Here is a 25100-nt window from a genome sequence, read left to right as displayed (position 1 = left end):
TTATTTCCTGTTCAGTCACTAATTAATTAATTAATATGAATTAAAGAAATTTTTATATTGACTTATTCCACACTGTTAGTTTTGGATATGGTATAAAATAAAGTCGTGATTATGCTTTTCATCTCATAGAGGGCTTTATTATTTTTAAAACTGCTTAAAAGATTAAGATTTACAATGCCAAATCTGTAAGTATTTTTTATTTATAATTACTTCCTCTACTGATAAAGAATAATTGAAACCTAATAATTTTGCAGAGTTATGATGTCTATTAAAACAGTTGCCTCCCATTCAAAGCTATCCAAATTACATTATGTAGCATCAAAACATAAACTAAAACTAACACTCAAGTCACCAACATTCAAGTTTAAAAATTCTCACTAATTTTCCTATTCTAATTCTTACATCAACACTACATTTTTAATAAAATATATTTTGAACAGTGTTTTTCATTCTTTTTCAGTCTCTAGCACAGCTCGGTTATCCCAATTGCATTTTTATTGGCTTTCTTTCGACCTGTGGCCGCAACATACTGCTGATTATTTGGGTTACATGGGTGGTAAATCATGTAATAAACATTTTGTTATTATTTTTTAAGTAACTTTATTTACATTTTACAACAGTGTTAGTCATATTGAGTTATATTAGAATATTGAGTTATATTAGAAATCAGAACATTAAGAATACACAAAGTCTTTTAAATTAACTAAATTATAAGATATTAGTACTTTGAGTTATATTAGAAATCAGAACATTAAGAATACATGAAGTCTTTTAAATGAACTAAATTATAAGATATTAGTAAATTGAGTTATATTAGAAATCAGAACATTAAGAATACATGGAGTCTTTTAAATGAACTAAATTATAAGATATTAGTAAATTGAGTTATATTACAAATCAGAACATTAAGAATACATGAAGTCTTTGAAATTAACTAAATTATAAGATATTGAACATCACATAACATAAACACAAACATTACATTACAACATCAAAAAATATAACTCCCACACATTTTAAAAGATAAAATTTAATATTGAAATAGGAAATAATATTGAAAATTTAAATTTTACAATGAAATAGGAATATAAAAAATCTTCTGGCACAGCTGGGTTTTGTTTTGACCTGTAGCCACGATACCCTGTTGATTATTTCCATTACTAAAATTGGTAAATGATTTGAATGGAACACACACAATAAGTAGGACAACGTGAGGTCTAAACTAAAATGCAAGATAACATTTACTACATAACAGAAACACTTTTTACATATACAATAAATAATAAAGTTCTGTATGTGGCTGTGAATGACTGACAAGACTGGTGACTTACACAGACAGTTTCTTATCAAATAATACATTCCTTATTAACACTTATTTGGATGTGGTAACAGTTACTCTTCATCCAGTGGTGGAATCCTCTCAACTTGAGAAGAAGGTCCAGGTTGTGGATCTTGAATGTCAGTGGTAGATACAAAATCCATCTGAGAGACTTGAGAAGAAGGTCCAGGTTGTGGATCTTGAATGTCAGTGGTAGATACAAAATCAATCTGAGAGAGTCTCACCGGTCTTGGTTGAGCAGAGGTTCTTTTACGAAATCTTTTGGTGAGTCGCGGGGCTCCAACATGTTTTGCTCTTCTAATAGCCATTTGTGCTCGAGAATCTGCAGCTTGGGCAGCGGCTATTGCTGCAGCTTCCTCAGTCTTTCTTCTACTCTCTAATCTTCGACGGGCTTGTCTGGCTTTACGCCTCATAATCGTTGAGGCTGAAAATAACATATGATATATTAGTAGACTGCATGTAAGATTTAAATTTATAATATAATCTGATTTCTTACCAAGGATTTTGCCTACATAGTGTTACAAAATGTTATTGGAATCAAAACAAGAAAGTACCTATAACACTGGTATACCTTCTTATTTATTTATAATACAGAATTTAAAATAGTGTATCTTTTATCCAATCAAGGATTCCAGGTGACTTTTGAGAACATTCCATGTTTGTTTTGTTTGAGCTGATCATTTTTGTTGTTTGTTTTATAAAACCAAAAGGTCCCACGTGCAATAATATCCTTTAGCATTATTGAACCATCTGTGAAAGTCAACCTCTTAATGTTTACAATGCCTGGCTGAAGACAGGAATTTTTCAGCAGAAAGACAGCAGAGCTTGTAAAAGTTATCCGATTGAGGAAGACACATGTGCTGTTGGGTGATGCCAGAATATATTATTGAGACACGCACTAGTTGAACTTATACCATTCAATTTTTTTTGTACAATGTCCATTATCATTCAAATGACCTTTATAAATATTTAGATGCTAGAACACCTTTTATTTGTTATGGGTGGCGTAAATTAAGTATTGCATAACTTCGATATAGACATACTTAGTTTGCCTTTCTTGTTAGAATTATGTTCTACTGATGATTTCAAACTACAGAAATTTGCCACCAAATGGAGAAGATTTTGCATGTGTATGTTTACGTTAATACTGTTAACCCTTTTAGTGCCAAGGGCCAATATATTGGCCCTACTGGTCAAGTCATGAAACGCCAAGGGCCAATATATTGGCTCTAGCTAGTTTGGTGGTGGAGCGCCATAGGCCAATATATTGGCTCAGGCAGGGTTGGACCTTCAGCGCCGAGGGCTACTATATTGGCTCTCAACATTTTCGTTAAATGCACGACAATTTACCGACCAATTTTAATATAAAATCAATGTAGTTGTTGCAAACCAATATTTGCTTCAAGAATATTCTTGATTTATTATATTTTCATTACTGTGTTAAGTTTAAATGGTGAATAAAATTGCATTATTTAGAAGACAGTGGCACTGGTTGCCACACGACACGTCCTACTGCTCCAACAAATCACAATTTATTGTTATGTCGACCAACTGTGAAGCAAAAACTGTTAGATATACAGTTAACAGAAACAGGAGACTTATTATCAAAACTAAGCCGATGATCATCAATATACATCAATATAACATGGGAATGAGAGGAATTGACGGGACCAACCAAATGTTATATACTTATTTAGACAAGCGTAAATCCCTCAAACCCTGGAAAAAAGTTATTTTTAACATTATTGGATGGATGGTCCTGAATTCTTATGTTTTATATAAACTAAACATCCACAAACCTTTCACTTGCTATGATGTTATGTTGAGGTCATTGAGTCACTGTCTGCTGACAAGCTGACAGGAAGAGGTGGTGGAGATGCACCCGGAGGATGCACATAGTCTGTTTTAGTTTATTATTATATTTTATAGTTTACAGCTCTTTTAGCCTTATTTATCAATTGTACCATTTGTTTTTCCTAACAGTAGATTATTTTTGTTATTTTATAGTTTACAGCTCTTTTAGCCTTATTTATCAATTGTACCATTTGTTTTTCCTAACAGTAGATTATTTTTGTTAACATGATTATAAGAACTCGTTATTATAGGTATACAATATTAATCTTCCTTCTTACGTTAAAGGATTTCAATTTTTCATATAATATTTTTTAACCAAATCATTTTCAATAGTACCTTATGTTTTAAATATTGTAGGATAAGTTTTATTAATATAATTAAAACACATTTGTAATCTACAATATTCTTAAAATTCAAAAACCAAGGGATCAATTCCTTTGATGGCAAAAGTAGTTTTTATACTTTGTTTTATAAGAAATATATATATTTATATATATATATATATATATATATATATATATATATATATATATATTTAGATATATATATATATATAGTTAGAGGTAAAGAACTTTTCTTGTTATCATCATATTTAACAAACAGAAGTCAAATTGTGATTCAGGGTTCTGATTTCTCAGATTACAAAAATGTGCAAGTTGGTGTACCACAAGGATCGGTACTTGGTCCTTTTTTGTTTATTATAGCCATTAATGATTTTGCCAATAGTATGCCCTGTGCATCAGTTTTATATGCGGACGACACAACTTTATTCAATTCAAGCAAACACCTTAATGACTTAGTTACATTGCAAAATCAATCTTTACAAATAGCGCTTGAATGGTTCAAAAACAATATGTTGACTGTAAATGCTGGTAAAACCGAAGAAATATTTTTCTCTTTGGACAACAACAGCATAAAGAGTTCTGTTAAACTTTTAGGAATTCATTTGGATAGCAAACTAAGCTGGGATAATCATACTAGTCAATTATGTGTTAAGTTATCTAGAGTTATATATTTGTTACGTAAATTAAGTCTCTGTGTTAGTAAAAAAATGTTAATTATGTCATATTATGCTTTTTTTCATTCTATATTATCGTATGGTATAAATCTATGGGGGAACAGCTGTGGGGTTCAGAGAGTTTTGATATGGCAAAAAATGGCACTAAGGGTTATCAAAAATACTGGTAGTAGAGAACACTGTCGTCCTATTTTTAAAGAATATAAAATAATGACTGTTATAAACATGTATATTTTCTCTGCTCTAGTCAATGTTAGGGAAAATATTGATAATTACCAGCTAAGACAGGACATACACAATTATAATACGAGATCTAATTATAAGCTAGAATTACCATTTGTAAGGCTCAAGAAAGCCCAGGTCAGCCATTATTGCATGAACATTGCACTTTTTAATAAACTGCCAAAGGAATGTTGGTACCTTGAACTAAATAAATTTAAATTATTACTCAAGGGTTGGTTGGCAGAAAATCCATTTTATAATATTAAGGAGTACATGACATGTGACACGAACGCTTTAGCAGGATCAATTTTACAAACTTGATAATAACTGTTAATTTATTTTATGTAATATTTTATAATGTCTGTGTTATATGTGCTATTTATTTTTGTGTGTATCTATATGTTTATTTATGATAATGAACAATCTTGTTTGTAGATAATAACAAAATGTAACTGACGATGCCTATTGTAATCACTGTATTACTTAATGGAAAATAAACGATCTTGTATCTTGTATCTTGTATATATATATATATATATTTGTGAAATTGTAGTGTTATTTTTCCAAACTTAAACATCGCATTACTAAATACATGTACTTTAATATAATATAGAAATTTTCTCATATACAAAATTTTTCCATGTACTTCTAATAACTTAAAGTAAAAAAATTGAAACATGATTTTAAAAACTTCACATTTATCTTATCAAAACGATTCTTTTAAATCAAGATATCTTAAATGTGCGTATACATAAACATACACCTACTAATAACGAAATAAACAAAGTAAAAAACATAATTTTATCACCAAAGATACAAAACTATGACTGTTTATGTGTACACGAGTAAAAAGTGCTGAATTCGCCTGGCGCTACTGCGACGTACCCCGTATCAAAGGCCCGGTGCTCAACGGGACGATCCGGACCAGAAACTCTGGCGTCATACAACGTGACTTGCCCAATTGGCTTGGCGCTAACAGGGTTAAGATGTATGGGGAAAACACATATCTTAAAACCAATTGTTCCGCCTATTACACCAGCAAAAAGATCCATCCAACAACTCTATTTATAAATCCAAGTAGGAGAGGGAACCGGAACTGATTACTTTTTCATGTATGTATGCAAAAATATTTTACAAGTTTACTCGCATCCCGTTTCTACTTTAAGTCATTAACAATAAGATACTTGTGTTCCATTTGTTATTTTAGGTGCTATCAAAATGCCCATAAACATGGAATATATAATACTTAATAATGATTTATGTAGTTAATTCAACTAACAATTAAATATTTTAAGTATTAAAGGTTAATAAAATAAAAAAGCTCATCCTGTACATTATTATTATAGGTAATTATGGAATTGATGTCAATATTAGGTTTTTATATACTACTATAAAATTGATTTGGAAGAATTTTTCTGTACGCACCTGAACCTACCATTGCTACAACAAATGTTCATGTATAATGTAATTCATTTGCATCAATAAATGTATAACATATACCATTAACTTCATAAATAACATCAGTATCTTTTTTATGAGAGACTACTACTTTATTTATAATATAAATAAAGTATATAAGTATATAATTAAATATTATTTCTTACACATTTAAAAAGTATATTGAAATAAAACGAAATCAACTCATTAACACAATAGTGATAGATAAATCCCATTGTTTTAGTTATTTAGAATTTTTTTATTCGAGTTTCAGTGCCACTGAAATTGCTATATTGCATCCTATCAATTTATTAATAAACTTAAATATCAAAATGTGATATGAGCCGAGTTGCAGATCACTGAAAAAATATATTGTCATGTGATAGCTAGGTATAGCAATGAGCCCAGGTCACAAAAGAGATATGTTTTTAGTTTTACCTTGAAATAGTTCCAATAATGTCTTTTAGATAGCGTCAGCTTTATTACTAGCCTACTGAATATTTTTGACAACTGTCTTTCTTTTCTTTTCTGAAAAAGTTTGTAATTATTCTATAGGTTGCAGTTATATGTATAAGAATCATCTTAATTTCTTCTCTGCTATGTACACCCACTGATGTAATATTTTTCTCATCCGTTTTCACAACAGCAACTAATTTAGCATTTTATTGTTTTGGTTGAGTTTATTACCATGTGCTGTTTATAATGAATAAAAATCGGGAGGTTTGATGCAATTGCTCTGCTACGGGTTAAAGGGATGAAAATTTAAGGATGCAAAATAAATATATGTCTAGCATTTTAAGGGTTGAATTCACATAAAATGAAGGTATACAAATCAAAATTAAATTTAAGTGTATGTACATTGTCCTAGAATTTGACTTCTAGTAACCAATCTATCTAATATTGCTGTAATTAGTGATCACTTGAGACATCTCTTTTACTTACTTCTGATAATTTGCATAAATGCTCTCGAATTTCTCCTTCCTGTGTCTAGTCTGAAGGATTCAGACACACTGCAAGTCCTTCTAAAAATGAAAAATAGACAAAATGTAAACTAACTTTAATATAATTATCTGTTGTTAACAGTTTTTATAAATATTAACTATAAATAAATTGTACAGTGCCTTTAAGGAGAACATAATAATAAAATAAATGTCATGTTAGTCCAGTTATATAGAATTATTATTTCTCCAAATTAAGAACTCCTGTTCAGTATGGAATGGTGGTATTGAAGCCAAAGCTGCAGCTACCTCTTGAAAAATTTAGTTAGTTCTACTTTCAGCTCATGCAGCAAATTGTTAAAATAAAATGCAGAGCTTATTGTGTTCAGAACACTACACTTGTGTGTGTATACTGTATATATACTAATTTCTTGTGTAGTCATTTATCAATACTTCCTTCCTAATTAAAGTAAATACTCAAGTTATAGAGAGTATTATTTGTATTATCTCTGTTTTTATTAAAGTTTGTTTTTAGGAAGTTATCTTTCTTAGAAAAGACTTTTAAGTCTTTTGTACGTGATATAACTTTAAACACATCAACAAAATGTTTATACTTTACTTGCCTTATAAACAAGAAAATATTTTTGATGAAAAATATTTCTTTGTTGTATAGTTTTTACTTATAACTATACATATGCTCCATTGATAAATTAATATTAAAAGCACTTTTTGATCTGTGAAAATCGGGGTTTGACAATCTATGCCTTGTCTTGACATTCACTTACTTTATACTAAATATCCAATGCCAACCACTTAAAAAACATCCCCAATACTTCATTACCAGCTAGTGTTTGCCAGGATTATATTTATAATATTTTTTACATACCTGGGTGTTAAATTAGTTCCAAATAGGAAGAATATTAGGTTTTTTTCCTCATCAGGAGCATTGGATACATAAGCAATTACCATTCGTGAACATGGCTGTAAAAATACAATTGTGTTAACAATGTAAATAAATAGTCATAATACATACAAACAATAAAAGTAATAAATAATAACCAAAAACAATAAACATACTCTAATAATATAGAGGGTGATTAACCCTTTGAACCCCAGACCAAAATATTGATGGTGGGAAAAACGTACCAAAACCATTTGACCTAAGAACTACAGAGAATCCCCGGAGCAGAAACAGCTGTATTTCATACCGTTCGTAAAAAATTAATATTTTTGCTATTTTTTATGATATTGTCTTGTATTACACACCAAAATGTCCAGAATGAAATTGTATACACAGACAAATTTTAGTCCGAAGCATAAAAAATTGTTTAACAACGTTAAAATAACTTTAAAATATAATATGTTTATAGATTTTTAGGTAAAAAAATAGATTTTAAGATTTTGTAATTCAAAAATAAGAAATTTTTTTACCATGGGCGCCCACATTTTATTTTTCTAAATTTAGTTTTATGTATGTACAAAAACAATTATATTGATATCTCTAAAGATAAAGATTTTGCAACCGCGATCTCACTGACGCCGGTTGGTCTGGAGTAGGCCTAGCGGCGGCGTTACCGCGAGAAGTAGATAGCTGACTAAATGGCATTTCTTCGTCATCTGAGTCCGAGATAGTTGGCCTATAGGTAGGATCAACATCAGTGTCATCACTGAAAATTGATGAGACGTCAGATCAATCGTCATCTGATAGGTCAACATCCAGTTGTCTGTCCAATTCACTCGGGTGATTTACAATGTTGTCACTCATTGTTCACAGTACTGATTATTACTATAAGATTAAAACTAAAGAGCAAGTGACTAAAAACAATCCTCAATTACATTTAACTCAATTCACATGCACAAAGACAATATACGTAACATTAGACCGCTTTGTAAACAAATACAGCTGTAGCAACAAAGAGTAGGTATATATTTTTTTGAGCATAAATGTTATTTTAAATACACTATATTACTAACAAAAATTAGTATTTTACTAAAATACTCATAAATATGTATTAAACGCATATACCATGGTGACGATATTACGTCGCCTGGGGTTCAAAGAGTTAACTAAAAGTTTCCACCATTAGGATCTCAGAAAGTGTTAATTTTACAATACATTTTTAATTGGGAACTTTGTCTTATTTTTTATGTTTATTAAATTACATTGTTTAAAATTGTGAAACTCGGCTGCTATTTTTTAATAGCAGTCAACTGTGAAATTTCTTATGGAAACCTTTATTTTTTCTGACTCACTTAGGTTTCACATGCAAATTTAAGATTTTTTATATTTTTAGTGTTGTTTTGATATACTAAACACGCTAAAAGTTTCCTAAGGAAGGAACTAGTCATAGACAATGTAAACAAAGTAGAAAACCCATAGTTAAATGTGCACGATGTACAATCTACAGTCTCTGTGAGCACACTGAGCTCAAGCTTTGTGTGAACTGCCCATTAGATTGACCAGAAAACATGGACACTGATGAATCAGGGTAAAATTTGTGCTATTGTGATTTGCCAACTCTCGAAACATACACTCTCTTTTACATTCTCTCTTTGTATAAACCGTAAAAAAAATTTCATTGTACATCTGTAAGCCTCTAACATTACTTTTGTTTTACTTAGTATACATAAGATTTGCAATGATCATTTTAAAGTAATGTTTTGTTATTCATACTGCCAATATACAGTATTATTTTATAATGTAAGATGAATGAATGAAAATGTTTAAGTACCTATATTAAATCATTTTAACAGCTACTCCTTTCATTGGGATACTATATAAACTTGGTTCATAAAAGTTCTTTTTAATTCATGATTTTTATGCTATACCAAATGTTTAGAAGGGGATTATTAACAGGTTCACTGCAGGATCCCATTATATACTTATCACTGGACTGTATACATGCACTAATATTGAAATGAAATGAGAGTGTACACTATTGCATCCACAATGGTATTTGCACGTGCAAATGAAATGGATAAAATAATGATTATTGTGATATTAGAGCCTTGTTGTGAAATATAGACACAATTCAGACTTCTGCTAATAGGTTACATACAGCACTTTCCAGCAACGCTCGACAGGTTGTAAAAAAAAATAATTATAAAACTGCACAATACATTGGGCACAATTGGTGGTCCAGCGAGCTGAATTGGAAAAAAGTGTGAACCGCTAAGCTGAGGGACATAAATCAATGACCTGACCAAGAGAACAGCCATAACCACCCGGTGTGACCCAGAGAGTTGAAAGGGACAGTCATATAAATTCAATGTCGAGGAAAAGGGTTAAGAATGGTTCATTATTGAAAGGATTATGTTAATATAAATGTAAAACTAAATATAAATTTAAAACAAACTAAACACTAACAATTATATATTGTAAAACAAATGTTTAAAAATTACTTACGCCTTCAAACAAAGAAACAATCACATACGTAATCACAAGACATTGTATCATAATCAGGAGATTAAACTCATTGAAGACTGGTTTGTTGTGTGTCAGGAACACTGGTATTTGTGCAAGGAATGATAAGAGCCTAAAACAAAGCACAAAATGTTAAAAAGCTATGGTAAGTCTTTTTTCAGAAGTTGAGGCTGTAAAGACAAGAAAATTTAATAGTAGATATAGAGCTTGTATTCGTAAAAACACTGTTAACCATCTAACTCTTCCAAGTATTTATTAGTAAAAATAAATAATAGATTTTTCTTTATAAAGGACACATTGATTACTTAAACCTTTGCGTTAGCATACTAGCCTTAGCTAGTTCTCTGTAAGTTTGGAATTATTTTTGTATTATTGGTCCTTACACCTTGGATGGGCAGAACCATTGGAAAGTATAAAATTCTGTGAATGCCCATATGGCCCAGATACACTGGCCACACAAAATTGTTTTGGGATTTTTATTGTGCTGTATTCTAATGGATAACTACTAAATTGATTTCATAAGAGATTTCCCAAGTGTTTTTCAAGTTAAATAATGTAATGTTGGTAATCTTGTAACAACTGTTAGTTTGACATTTAGCTATATTAGTCTATAAATTGTAAATTATAACCTTCACATTAAAAAAAATCATTGGACAAGTCTCTTGCAAATAAAATCATTTCTGCAAAAATGTTTAAAACTTTTTTCTGAAATATTATATCTAATACAATGGGTGAATATGAATAAAAATTGTGGTTTACAAAACATGGAATACCTTTACAATGAAATCTACAAATTTGCAATGTGTCCTATTAGTCTATATGGCATATGAATTTCTATAATAAAATTTCTTTATAAGCCTTATAAGTACTGCTGAAAGTTTTTAAAATTTCTTCCATTCTAACAATGTTTCTAAATGCATCATTAATGCATTCATATACATCGGGAATTAGATGGAGGTAAATGAATTTTGCCATTTTGGCTCAAATTAAAACAACTAATTAAACAATAATAGTGATAGGGGCAAGTTTGCAGAATGTTTTATGATGTGATGAAGCCTGTTTTCAAAGTAACGATGATATCAATAGTCACAATTTGCATTATTGGATCAAGGAGAACGTGCACTTCAGATAAGTCAATCAACGATGACCATGATTCCCAAAAAGTGATATTTTATGGAAAAATAATTAACTCTTCAGTTTGACATTTGAAAATTTTTAGATTGAAACCTGAGATCAATTTTGATATGCACTCACACTGTACGTAAAATTGATGAAAACTATTTTAAATAGATTTTCTGTCAATGATTTAGGAAGCAAGAGGGCTATATTTTGTGTTAGCTTTAATCATTCTTTTGTTATAGTTGGGACACCTAATCTGCTTGAACCTGTGTGTGCATGCATATAATTATAAAACAAAAATTAAACCTCCCGTGGTGTGTTAATGAAGCATCAGCAATTTAACAGTGTTGTAAACAGCTGGTTGTAGCATTGTCTATAGTTTATTTACCAGACACAAAAAAGTACTTATTTACAATGTCTCTACATTAACCCTTTTACTGCCGGACACTTTTTTTTAGTTTGTTGAAAAATGCCAGACTTTAATTTTACTGACTTGCTAAAAATGCCGGGCTGAAATTGACTAAAATGTAATGATTTTTTTTTAAAAATCATGGATTCATTATTTTTTATCATAAATTGATAAACTTTATCTTGTTTTTTTTTTCCTTATAAGTTGAAATTTGCTACAAAAAGTAATTTAAACATTTTCTGTCATTAAAAAATATATATATATTATGTCATGAAACAAAAATTTTAAATAAATAAAAATTATTTTTTGAGTTTGCACTTTAACAACTATATTTAAATATTAAACCACCACCATAATTATAATTTTTTATTGTATAGTAATTATATATAAACATTCCCAAAAAGTTTTATGAACACACCTTGAAAAATACTGAAGCTGTGATGAATTTTTGAAATTGGTGCAATATCCTCGAATTTCAAGATAACACTTATTGATAACACTATATCACTTTATAATACATAAATCACTTTATTACATAAATCACTGTCCATTGATATGCAAATATAATATATAATAGAAAATTAAAGTTAAAAGGCACTTTGATCAATATTTACAAAAATATATATATACATTTATAGGTCCATAGGCCTGCTGATTAGCACTTGTGTTCCCCAAAACATGTGGGATGAACACCTTTTTTGCAGTTTTTGCAGGTGACAGGTGATCTTCTCTTACTCATTTTATTAATCGTAAAAATATGTAGATTTACAAATATAAATGTCAAATAAAGTGTAAAACACGAAACAACACAAGTGGAACTCACGACTAACGAGATCGACCATAACCTTACCAAACCAAACTCGAGTTATAACCAAAGACGTTCAGTAACAAAAATGGCTTCCATAGATTATAAAACCTGTTTTCTGTGTGTTGTCCATATAGTAATGAATAACACAGCTGAATTTCGATGCATTTGGACAACATTGAAAACCAGTAAAAAAACAAATACGAGACGGCTTTTATAGCGCACGTCGGCAGTTTTCGAACAAATCGCAACGTGCGCAATCGCGCACGTCGGCAATAAAAGGGTTAAGTAGTTTTTATTTTGTAATTTTAGAGAAATTAAATGAGCATGGACTATTGTCATTTCTACCTAGAGATTGTTATTTTTTTAACTACTTATAATAAATTATAAAAACAATTAGATCAATCCTAATTAATGTGCTGAAAAATGATGTAAATAATGTCTATTAAAAAAGGTATTTTTTTGCAATTTTTTAATACAAACTTGCAAATAAATAAATATTAACAGCTGCCAATAACATTAGGCTTGTATTGATATTTTATAGCCTAAGGAATTGTGTAGTGGTAATTTTTGTTTAAATGAACTTTTCCTTTATCGGACCAAGTTGTGGTTTCGTAAGTGGTCAGTTAACTGGGCTTCTACTGTATATAAGTACACTAATATAGGATAAATAAACTAGTTTTAATACTAAATATCATAAACTGATTTTTAGATACCCAAGATGCTTTAACCCTCCGACTGATAATAAGAAACATCCAGAATGATACACTGGTTTTTTTCTATGTGCATCTTTATAACTTAAATGGTTTTCGCGTAATTATAGCAGAAAGTTGACCAACAGTTGTGCTGTCTTTATCAGTTAACAAGCGGTATTGATGAACGTCTGTGACATCGGTCATCAGTTGGAGGGTTATTAAAATATCAAATCATCACTTTCTGAATAATATTTGCTACATAGCTATGAGAACAGTTACAAAAAAGTACATTAAGTGTGTAAAAATACAAATGTTTTACTTACCATATAACACCATAGTACATAAAAAAACCCACAGAAAAATGGGCTAATATTTCTGAATCTGTGTAACGCCCGATGAGAATGCATCCTTTACTCATCAATTGCCATAATGAGCTTCTATTTGATATTAGCAAGACAAACAGTCCGAATAGTGGGCACCTGCACAACCAAACAAAAAAGATTGACTGTACAGCAGCAGCATGGCCAATAAAGTACTTAATTTATAAAGCTATCTTATGAACGGCATCCACCATTAGACAAAACTATGCATAATAATACCGAAGATGTTCTATACATAACGTAATTATGGTGGGAAAAGTTGATTCAATGTGAATGTTGAGGTTAGCTCCAGTTCTCCTTCCTCTTAGTGCAGCATCTAATATATCGAATCTTACCACTTGGAGGATTAATAAAATGAGTTTAAGCTGATTCATTTTTTACCTTATTCTGCCCATTCTCGTGTAGGGCTGAGCAAGGATCTTGTGAAACAGAATATGAAGGAGAGCCAGTGAACCAACACTAATAGATCAAAAGTCTGACGTCTCTACACTCATTTGGTAGATATTTGTTGATGTACAAATTTTGTACAGTCATAAAACATTTTCGATTAAGTGAAGTTTAAAAATACAAAATATTTTAAGCTAAAATATTTAATACTAAAGAGCTTAAATAGTGCTAACTATGAGCAATAACAAAAATGATTAGAGTCTTGCATCTAATGTATAAAAACTTACTTTGCATAGGTTGTAGTGACAATACAGGCACACATAATTGTCATCCTCAATGTCTCCATGGTCATGGACATGTTAATTATGTCCATGACGATTGAGGAGATACAATATGCCAAATGAATAATGGAAATCTTCATTGCAGATTCAACTTGTTTCTGCTTCTTACACACATCAAACTGTGTCTGGAGATTCATACTGCCTGCTATTGTTGGATAGAGTAGGTCGGCAAAAGACGTGTCCACCATACATATTATGGTGATACTGCTCATCAATACAAAACAAAGTTGGTAGGCAACTTTGATCACAAAATTCATGTCATATGAAGAAAACTCCAACTTTTTTAACACAAACTGAAACAAAGAATAACAATAATAGCTTAGTTAAAAATTACAGCGCTAGGCCTACTTGTTCAAAGTATAACTAATATATTTTAACCTTACAAGTGCTGATAAAACCACTTGTCAGATAAAAGATAAAATAATAGTTGTATCACTATCACCCAAGAAAGTTAGTCATCAAGTTCAGCCAAATTGTCGGTCCTTGGCTAACTGATTTACTTTCATTAATACATGTCTGATAGATAGTTCTAAGTGATTCAAGCTATAAAAGTGAGACCCATCAACAATTTATTATTTGGTGTTTTAAACACTTCGAAAGTTAATCACAAACTAACCAGTAGAGCTTTTATGTCTGCGTTTGGACATACAAACAATAATTTCCAGTTTTTATGTTGAGAAGTTCAAAATTATGTACCAGTTTCTGAAGTTTTTCCAAGAAATTTCAACTTTAAAAATGTATAAACTAGAAACTTATGATAGACAAGAGTAATTTAATGGAAAAAAACTAAGAGTGGTTTTAGTGGGGAAAAATATAAGGAATAAAAAATGTGAAAAATATTACCATATAATATTGTAAATGTTTACAATATTAAATGATAATATTTTTCATAGGTTACTTTTTTTATAACTTAAAACCCATCTTAAGAAAAATGAACATAAAAGTGAAATGACCTCAGCAAAAAGGATAGGATCACTATTTGACTGGACTTTTTTATGACTTTCTCTTTTGATTGGCAATGAAATACGGAGTGGCTATATGCCCGGTCACCGGTCTTGGTTTCAAAGAACGGGAACGACTATGACGTCACAGACTGGGACGTCAAGGTTTTGAAGTAGCTCTAGCACTTTATTGTGGTGTATAATAAATATCATTCATTTGGTAATTAATGATGAGATTTGACATTGTAAATTATTCATTTTAGTAACAGTATTATACCGTATTGGTAACTTACGTCCAATCCCTCTTACAACTCTATTAAGTGAATTACTTATTTTTACTCATTTTTTTAAGTTAATAAATATTGTAAGTTCTCAGTTAATTCCATTTTAATAATTGTCTTATAATGCATTCTACGGCTTTATTTTAGTTTGCCTCTCCTAATTATAATTAATAATTCAAGTTTCATATTTAGAGTCAATTTTAGGAATTTTCATGATCGATTTTTGTTAAATAAGAATTTTGAGTTTGAGGAACATCAGTCCCCGAGATTTATTGTACAGTAATGGGAAAGCGGAAGGGATTGTGGTAATGAAAAGAACTGTCTGTATCATCCACGTTAAATATATTAAATCTACGACAGTAGTTGTGCTGGGTGTGAGATGCCATCAGTTACTATTTCGTTGAGATGTCGTATACAACTCTTATAACGTTCTCTAGACTGTTATTGCTTTAACGCAATTTTCCATTTTTGGCCAGTCACATCTTAATGAAAATATTCAGGCTTCTTTTTATGGTAGGTTAACAGCTTAAAATTCTTTCTTATAAGAAGCCAACTTTTCTAGATAATCCTATCTGTTATCGTAATGACACATCCCTGTGTTTTATAACAATGAATGAGAATTATACATTGATGTAAAACATTTCAAGTTCCAGTTTAAGTGTTACTTTACATCTGTCTGACTCATCCAGACGTTTGTATAACTGACAGTATTTTGCCGAAAACATTAGAAAAGTTAGGTAGTGATGTAGACTGTATGCTATATACTTTAAACTGTACCAAGATCCCTTCTATAAGAACTTAGTCCGATAATACATAAGTGATTAATAATAAAACTATTTTTAATCGGTAAATGGAAGAATTAATTTTCAAAATAGCCCAAGACGAGAGACTGATTTCCCTCTTATCACTTACATACAATATACAATGAAATCATAATCATTTGAGTGTTATTAGTAAATAAAACAAATGTTCCAGTTATTTTATGCTATTTAATGACATACATATTTAATATGATAAAAATTATTTATAATTAATTATGATTCCTCTTAATGACTATTCATTGAAAAATTCCAGAAAAATTGTGAGAAACAAAACTATATCTTAATAAACTACGAAGTGTAGATTCTGGTACATGGTTAATTGTTAGTTGTATATTTCTTCTTTTTAATTTATTTAAACGTACACTTTTGTTAAATTACCGTTCAATACATTACCAATGCATAATATGCAATTAATAAAATAGTCTTAAAAATTGTGTTTTTTATATTTCTAAGGCAGTGGTGTAAAGGTGACAGTTATGGCTGCTCTTTCGTTACGTCACGGTTGATGTCACCACTCATCGCCCGTCTGTCTAATCTACAGCTGGCCATATAGCCATAGCGAATGAAATAATACTTTGTCTGGTAAAATATATACTTAAGGAAAAATTCTATTTTAACCTTTTTATTGCTATAGCCACATCAACTTTCACAAAATATAACTTGGTTAAAAGTACACTTCTTACTTATGTGAACTTTCTTCATTGAATTAAACAAACGTATATATTACAATAATGGAAATTGGTTCTCTGTTAACAGCATATATCTCAGCTTCAAATCTTAAGGGCCTATTGTTATATGGGCATGCAAATTTTACTGATAAACATTAGATTCAGAGTTAAGTTTTAAATAATAATCCCAAATAATATAAATATGTTCAAGCTTATAAAGAACATATAATACTTAAAAGTTAATTTTAGAATGTCAAAATGATACAAAAAAATTATACAAGAATTTAACCTAGGTGAGGTTATGTTTGACTGCATAGGGTGGTTATATAGTGCTATATATTGTGTAAAGGTTTTTATAAAAAAATGTGTGCCATATAAAATCTTTCGTTCTACACTTTAAGTATATTAACTGTATTTACTCCAGAGTTGTCAAAATTCACTTGCAATTAAATAATTTTAAAATACTGAATAAAAGTTTCTGTCATCATTTCATAACCTAAAATACTCATGTTAAACATACTTGCAAAAATTATATGAATAGTTTTAATCAGTTCAGCATAAAAACATTTGAAGTCCTTAAGTTGTCAGTAACTAAGTGAGTAGAAATCACAGAAATCTGGTCTGACAAGTCTTACCATCATTAGCCTGGAGAATAGTATTTGTAGACCCATCATCACAATTGAAGTGAGGGTTAGTAGAAACATTAATGGAGCTTCCTCAGTAATCATCATTATAGTTTTTTTCACAAATGACATATTTATAAACAGATCTTTTCTATTCTGGAACATAAAATCATTACAATTACATAAAATAATAACTTTAAGATCATTGTATAAGTTACTCATATACTATGTAGAGATGTTTAAAAAAATGCCTCAAGACAATACCATCAACTTAGTACTCCCAAAGTTAAAATAAAATAAATATGTACGATAAGGCAATCTTTTGACCTTGATATGCACTAAAAAATTCTTGACATAGTGTCCCACCATTCTGGCTGATAGACCAAGTGCAACTTTCACACATTAAGTTTATTTCATTTCTTAGTGTGCTGCACCACATAACTTTCAGGAAACTTATCCAAAACAAAACACACTCAATGAAAAAGCTATTTGTCAATAGTTAGTTAAATACAGTTTGAGACACAGGAGGCTTGAAGAAAGAACATTTAGCAGGCCAGCTGAGAACAACTGAAGACAACAGTTGAAGAAAATCTGGCAATCCTATATCGGAACTCAGGAAGGGATTTCTTTCTCCAAAAAGATAAAAATATCTAAATTTGAGTTATAGCAGTTGCTGAAGAAGAAATAGAAATTAAACTTATCTATTTATTGTTGAGCCAATCCTGCTGAACATAATTTTTGTTCTTTAAATAATTAATTTTAAAATAATTAGACACATATTCTTACAGATACATACACATTAATACAACAATTTAAACGTCTGAATTATAAAGAAAATTTAATTAACTAAAAGATGATTTTCTATTCATCTGAGATATTCTTGACTAGTTATTTTTCCAAACAACATTTAATTTCATTTTAGTGTGGACAAGAATTGTCCAGATATTTTGGGCACCGTAATCAGATCATTGCAACTCAGCAACTTTGTAATATTCAATGGAGCTGTGCACCTCAATACATATCCCGAGTGTTTCAGACCACCCGGCCACAATTTCTTGTGGTTGAATCATTTGACAGATCAATGCAATAAACTATGACTAAATCACTTTCTATACAGAGACTGTGTACAACTGTAATTTATTTTTTAGCACAACTTATTATTCTTTAGTTGGTAGAGGTTAAGGTGGTAATATGAGCTCTGTAGGTATTATGAGCCCCCAATACATCTGGTCATAAAGCAAACACTGTATTAAGTTCCTTTTTAGGCCGCTAGAGCACTCTGGTTCAGTTGATGATGATAGTTGGTGTTTGCAACAGGTGTTCGTATTTACTTCAACTAAGAAACTTTAAAACATACTTTTTACCCATTAATTATGATTACTATTCGATTGCATTAACTCTAATAGGCTAAGTAATCTAATAGAGTAGGTTTAAGGCTTTAATTCATTGTGGGTGGTAAATAATTCAGACAGTAACAAAGATAGATTATGGATGGAAGAAATTCAATATGGCGATGTTGGTAATATGAGCCCCCTTCTGTGCCTGGTATATGAGCCCCATCTTTAAGGGGCTCATATTACATGCACTACAACTTGTGTTCCTACTTTTATTGTTTCAGATGCCATGAAAGAGTTTAAGCAAGGCACCTAAACTTAACCCTTCCCACGCGGAATTTATCTTTCACTTTTGACTCATAACGCGTAATTAACTTTACAATTTTTTTTACATTTTACCAACACTAATATTTTTTTTAGTTAGTGGTGGCTATTACGAATAAATAATAATACAGTATCACAAAATAATCAGACCCCTATATGTTTTAACAAATTTTCAAATTCTAAAAAAATGGTCAGGACACGCCATTGCATATAACAATATAGGCCTATAACGACACAACAAATAAAGTAATAACAAAATAAAAAGATAATATAATGCTAAATACAACAGGAACACGAACAGTAAATAAGGAAATATGGCAAAACAGTGTTAAACACTAAAATATGCCGTGCTGAGATATATCCGTTTACCGTGTAATGGTTCGCCGCAGACTGAGGCTAAATCACGCCACGAGGGACAAAGTCACGCTCTCCCACCACTGTGACGCGCCAATGAGGTTCAAACTGTAATATCTGCTTTTCGGAACAAGTATTCAACACTCCCTTGAACTCTAGCGGATTCCACAGCAACTACAATTTATTAAATAACACAAAATATACTTTGAAGGATATATCCGTTTACCGCATTTCGGTCAAAATTAGGCCTAACGGATATATCCGTTTGCCGTGTGGGAAGGGTTAAAAAAAAAAATTGAATACTGATGACATGGTCAAGGCAATAAATGCGATTAGGAATAAAGAAATGGGAAAGAAAAAGGCTTCCCAGAAATTTTCTGTCCCAAGTCCGACTCTGCAAAAAGACTTGCTCGAGGTGACAAGCCACCAGAAGAAGCAGCTGCCACTCGTCTGGGAAGGAAAACTATAATGGGAGACCAGCTGGAAATGGAGCTTGTTGAGTACCTGCTTCAGATGGAGAGCAAGTTTTATAGTCTCACCATGCAAGATGTTCTGCCATCCTTCAGGGTATATACAATCAAACCTGTTTACAGACTGGCTATGCCATTTTATTGAGAAGGCTAAGCCAACAAAAGAAGATCCTGTACTTTTGATCCTAGATGGTCACAACTCCCACACAAAAAAACATAGATATTGTGAGGGATAACTTCATATCAATCATTAGTTTGCCCCCACACACTTCACATAAGCTACAACCGTTAGATAAGTCATTCTTGGGGCCACTGAAACACCACTACAGTGAACAAATACGCCGGTATATTCGACATGGAGAAAAACAAGTGGGACCCTATGACATTGCGGAGCTTCTAGGACAAGCATACTTAGCTTGCCAGACAGGATCGATAGCTGTGAATGGGTTTAAAACAACCGGATTGTATCCATGCAACAGGAATGTCTTCACTGATGCAGACTTTGCACCATCATCTGAAGAGACATTCGACATGGAAACCCTACTGCAAGCAAGAATGAGAAAGCCGACACAGCCTCAAACGGTACACAACTTAGAACACTCAGAGGAGGACGTCGATGATCCTGAAGAGATTATCCAAAGTCTAAATGAGGATAACCCGCCCGAGACCGAGGCCCACCAACAACCCATCACATCCATCAAGACCTAGACCTTGCAGGTCCATCCGGTGAATGTGGAAAACAACGACGCTCAACAACTGCTGTGTTACCAAAGGATATATGGCCTGTGACCAATCCTAAGAAAAAGGTTTCAAAGGACCGAAACCGTCAACAGCTGTTCTGATCACATCATTACCCTACAAAAATGCTCTGCTAGAAGCAGCGGGAAAAAAGAAATTGACTGATGCTAAAAAAAAAGAATCAGAGAAAAGGAAAAAGGAAAAAATCCAGTCTGGAACAAAGAAAAAAAACACTGTCAAGTCTGTAAAACGGAAAATTTTCAAAGAAAACGACTCAGATGAATCGAACTGCTCTGTCAATTCCGGAGAGTCAGTTTTGGAAATGCCTGTGGGAGTTGATAATCCCGGAGATGAGCCCTGTATGTTTTTTGTAGGATTTTACTCAGCCGATCATCGAGGAGAATTGTGGATCCAGTGCATGTGTGAAATGTGGGCACACAATGTTGTGATGGGGCTGAAAAAGATGTGTGTTTGTGACTTTTGCAGACCATAAAATATTTTCTGTTTGTTTTCACCTTGTTTACACTATTAAAGTTTTGTAATTAATAAATACAATTTTCATATAGGATATTTTTGTATGAATATCATTTTTAACACTCTTTTTCATGTATTTACTTTAGGGGCAAACGTCTTGTTTTGAATTTTGATTTCACTTTATGTTTAATTAATTGACTGCATTATTTATAAATATATTCACTTAATGTTCTAGTTGAAGTCCAACACAAATAATTTGGTAAAAATAAAAAAAATATTATTTACAAAAAAGAAAGTAGGGGCTCATATTACCACCTTTACCTCTAATAGTTGAGAATGAATGATGTTTTAAGAATCTAAAAACAGGAAAGATTCTTAATGCAGTTGCTCTTTTGGCCCACTTATAAAACACACTGAATGCCATAAGAAAGGGTACCTGAGCCATTTTTCATCAGGAAATCAGGATGTATTTCTTTATATATTCACCAACGAAATAAGAGAAGATATAATGCAAAATGTTAAAAAGCAAAATATTTTTTCTTAATGTTTGACTGTATTTTAAACTCGCACTCGCAATGAACAAACAAGTGATAATCTGACGTGTCAAATCTCAATAATAATTGTCTTGAGTGTTATGGATTTTTCTTCTTTATGACAAAACTGGGGAAGGTATTTCCAGGAAATCACAAAAAAAGTAGATGATGTTATAACTTGAATACAAAGTTATGTAGAGGACATATGATATGATAATATGGCTGGAAAGTACCAAGGAGTCCAAGCTAGAATATTAAAAGAGAAAAATTTCACATATTTTGTGCCATACTCAGCTCCTTCTCTAAACTTAGTCAATGTTTTGCTGACTATACTTGTCTTTCAACTTAACATTATTTTGGTGTATTACATTCCCTTTATAACTATTTTAGTGTGCCAAACATCAAGATTATAATTGCTTAAAATACTAATCCTCTTAATTCTAAAAACAGAAACTAAACAAGGTGGTCAGCATGACCTGAGTTTGTTAAAAGCCTTCTTTAAACATCCTGATAAAATATTTCTGGCGGGTGAAGATTTACATATTCATAGACCTCCATCAGCAACTAAAACTAACGTTAGAGCTCTGCAAAATTAAATGAAAGATTTTAAATTAGTGTGTAGACTTACTTTTAGTACAATGTACTAAAGTCAAGTGATGCCGTCAATAAGCTGATTAAAAATATATGGTTCAATAAATCTATTTTCTTCTAAGAAAAAAAGGCTTAGGGGCGGAAGGTATTGCAGATGCAAAAATAATACCAGAAGAAAACAGATAAAAAAACTGACTGTAAAGATAAAAAAGAGAAAAATGCCTAGAGAAATCTGTGAAAATGAAAAATTTCATTTGGCAAGAGAAGTTCTCTAATAGAAATTCTTGACAGAATTTTGAGCTAGAGGAACAATAATTCAATAAACTATTAAATTTATTGAAAGATTTAAATAGTTTACAAAGATACAATATATGGGTTTTTGAGTTGCTTCCAAATAAGCGAAATCAATTTTAATGACTTACAAATTAGATTAAAAAATTGGCTAAATCGACTTTTATAATTATTTATGAGCATTACATGGAAGAAGGCTACCAATACATGATATCAGCTCTCCAAATATTTTTACCCTTTCAGTCTCTGTTGCTTCAGGTGAGAAGAGCTTCAGCGAGCTTAATTTAAAATTAAAAACCCCTATGAAACATCATATATTTATAAATTTAATCGTGTCCATTGAACATTAAAGAGCATACAAAATATTATTTGATGAGATAATCAACATATTTATAGACTGAAAATAAAGAAAAGTGAAATATAATTAAGTTTAAAAATAATGTTTGTTGTTCACAAAAACAGGTTGCATATGCGTACCGCCACCAAATGGGCTAATGATATTAATTGCATGTCACCAAAAAGACATAAATTCCACGATTTTTCTTAGAGAAGATAACACACAACACACATTCTACAATATTTATAGTCAATTTCCCATTACTTTTCTATTATGCGGAGACTCTGTCCTCATCTACTGCTTACGTGATTGTAGGATTACATTAGGTTATCGAAAATATGTTATTAGTGGTATCAAAGTTTACCTTTCATTTCTCCAGCAACTAAAAAGAATAAAATTTTTGAATGGCAATTGTGCTTAAAATCCAGGAAGACCATAATCAGCACTACTGACCATCCAACCGTTAAACAGTTAAAACTAAAATCTTTTTTAGTATTTAAGAGTAAGTTACAGCTGACCAAATTGTATCACTCAATAAAATCTTTTTTAGTATTTAAGAGTAAGTTACAGCTGACCAAATTTTATCACTCAATATATTATAATAATGAGTGAAGAGAACATTATTTACATTACCTACTTAATTTTCTATGTAGAATATATTTTCAATAAAAACATGAAACTACAGTATAGGGCCTAAGTTGTAGCTTGTTTTCAATTTTCTTTACACATTGATTTCCACGTTATTAAAAGTTTTTTTCTCTTAAAAAATTAGCTATTTAAAACTTTGGTTACATATGCTGATACATTGTTATTATATACTTTTCACAATATAATTTTTTATACTTACTCCAAGGTATACAAAAAATTACTTGGCAGCCCATACTGTTTAGAATTTCTATAAAACACGTTAGGTTTTTTTTAATGTACTGCAGAAATTTCAATTTTATTTTTATCAAAAACTAAACATATCCTATTCCTTTTCTGCATAAAATTCTACACATTTTGACTAATTGGAATTTTCTTACATTTTTTTATTTATTCTTCTCATGATAACATATATAGTAAAACGCAACATTTACAAATTATAGTAACTATTTATAAAACTAAATTTCATGACAAAAAATTATGTGCTACAATTTATATATTAAAAAGGTTAACAGATTACTTAAAGGGATTTCAACATGCACAAAAACCGAAACCATCTAAGAGATTTAGCGTAGCTGCAGTGCTGGGGCAATGTGCAATGTAAATGCATAAAGCACTGGACAATTTTAGCTAAAAATGCTGGTGTTCGGGAAATCTCATGCAAAAAATTCATTTTCAAAGATTTCCTTATAGGCTACTTATCATTTCATGCAGATAAATAGCTGGTATTTGTTAATCAACATGTACACAATTCTTTAACATAACAATCTCTGTCCTTGGCTTAATTGTTACGTCCCTGTCTTCATTAATTAAGCCTACTGTGAGATATTCAAATAAGTAGGCTACTCATTTAAATAAGTCATATTATTAGGGCTACTAGGACTGCTCCTTATTAATCTTTTTATTTTAATGTTATTATTAATTTTTAATATTTTTTTCTCTAGAAATCACTTAAACAATTGCCATCGTTAATGTATGGTACAGATTCACATGATGTATTCGAATAAGTCAGGATTTTTACAAAAGATTAAAAAAAAACTCTCAGATACATTTTATATCCTGCTTACATTCTAGTTTTTATTCTGCTGTATGTAACCTGAGTTTCATATGAATTCTGTATTTGAGCAGGTGTGGTGTAATGTAGTCTAAAACACAGTTAATTGATATTGATGTTTTATGTGCCGAAATAAGCCAAAGATTATATACATTATCTTACTGTTTTAAATGTGTTTTTAATGCATAGAACCAAAAATAATGTGAATTGAGTCATAGTTTTTTACTTTTTGTAAAATTTGTATGTGTGCCTA

The 25100-nt window shown here is 30.8% G+C and overlaps 1 protein-coding gene across 1 annotated transcript; it reads right to left on the bottom strand.

Annotated features, from left to right (window-relative positions):
• Positions 1–1016: 1016 nt before the first annotated feature.
• Positions 1017–13726, bottom strand: LOC124368982. Its single transcript, XM_046826570.1, has 5 exons — positions 13584–13726; positions 10215–10344; positions 7695–7789; positions 6813–6892; positions 1017–1763 (listed from the first exon to the last, which is right to left on the bottom strand). Exons 1-5 carry the CDS (start codon positions 13676–13678, stop codon positions 1393–1395), a joined length of 771 nt encoding a protein of 256 aa, XP_046682526.1. The 5' UTR covers positions 13679–13726; the 3' UTR covers positions 1017–1392.
• Between the last annotated feature and the right edge of the window lie 11374 nt (positions 13727–25100).

This window comes from Homalodisca vitripennis, chromosome X (assembly GCF_021130785.1).
Source record: "Homalodisca vitripennis isolate AUS2020 chromosome X, UT_GWSS_2.1, whole genome shotgun sequence".
Lineage (NCBI taxonomy): Eukaryota > Metazoa > Arthropoda > Insecta > Hemiptera > Cicadellidae > Homalodisca > Homalodisca vitripennis.
The sequence above is the reverse complement of the archived record's forward strand: the minus strand, read 5'-3'. Positions and strand labels throughout refer to the sequence as shown.

What these genes read in the sequence shown, in the direction of transcription:
- LOC124368982 (XM_046826570.1), bottom strand. Translation starts at nt 13,678, where the DNA reads ATGAGTAAAGGATGCATTCTCATCGGGCGTTACACAGATTCAGAAATA. An exon ending in TTGTTTCTTTGTTTGAAGGC is followed by an intron (nt 7,790 to 10,214) that starts GTAAGTAATTTT and finishes GTATTTTTACAG; the next exon opens with CCATGTTCACGAATGGTAAT. An exon ending in GGAACTAATTTAACACCCAG is followed by an intron (nt 6,893 to 7,694) that starts GTATGTAAAAAA and finishes TTTCATTTTTAG; the next exon opens with AAGGACTTGCAGTGTGTCTG.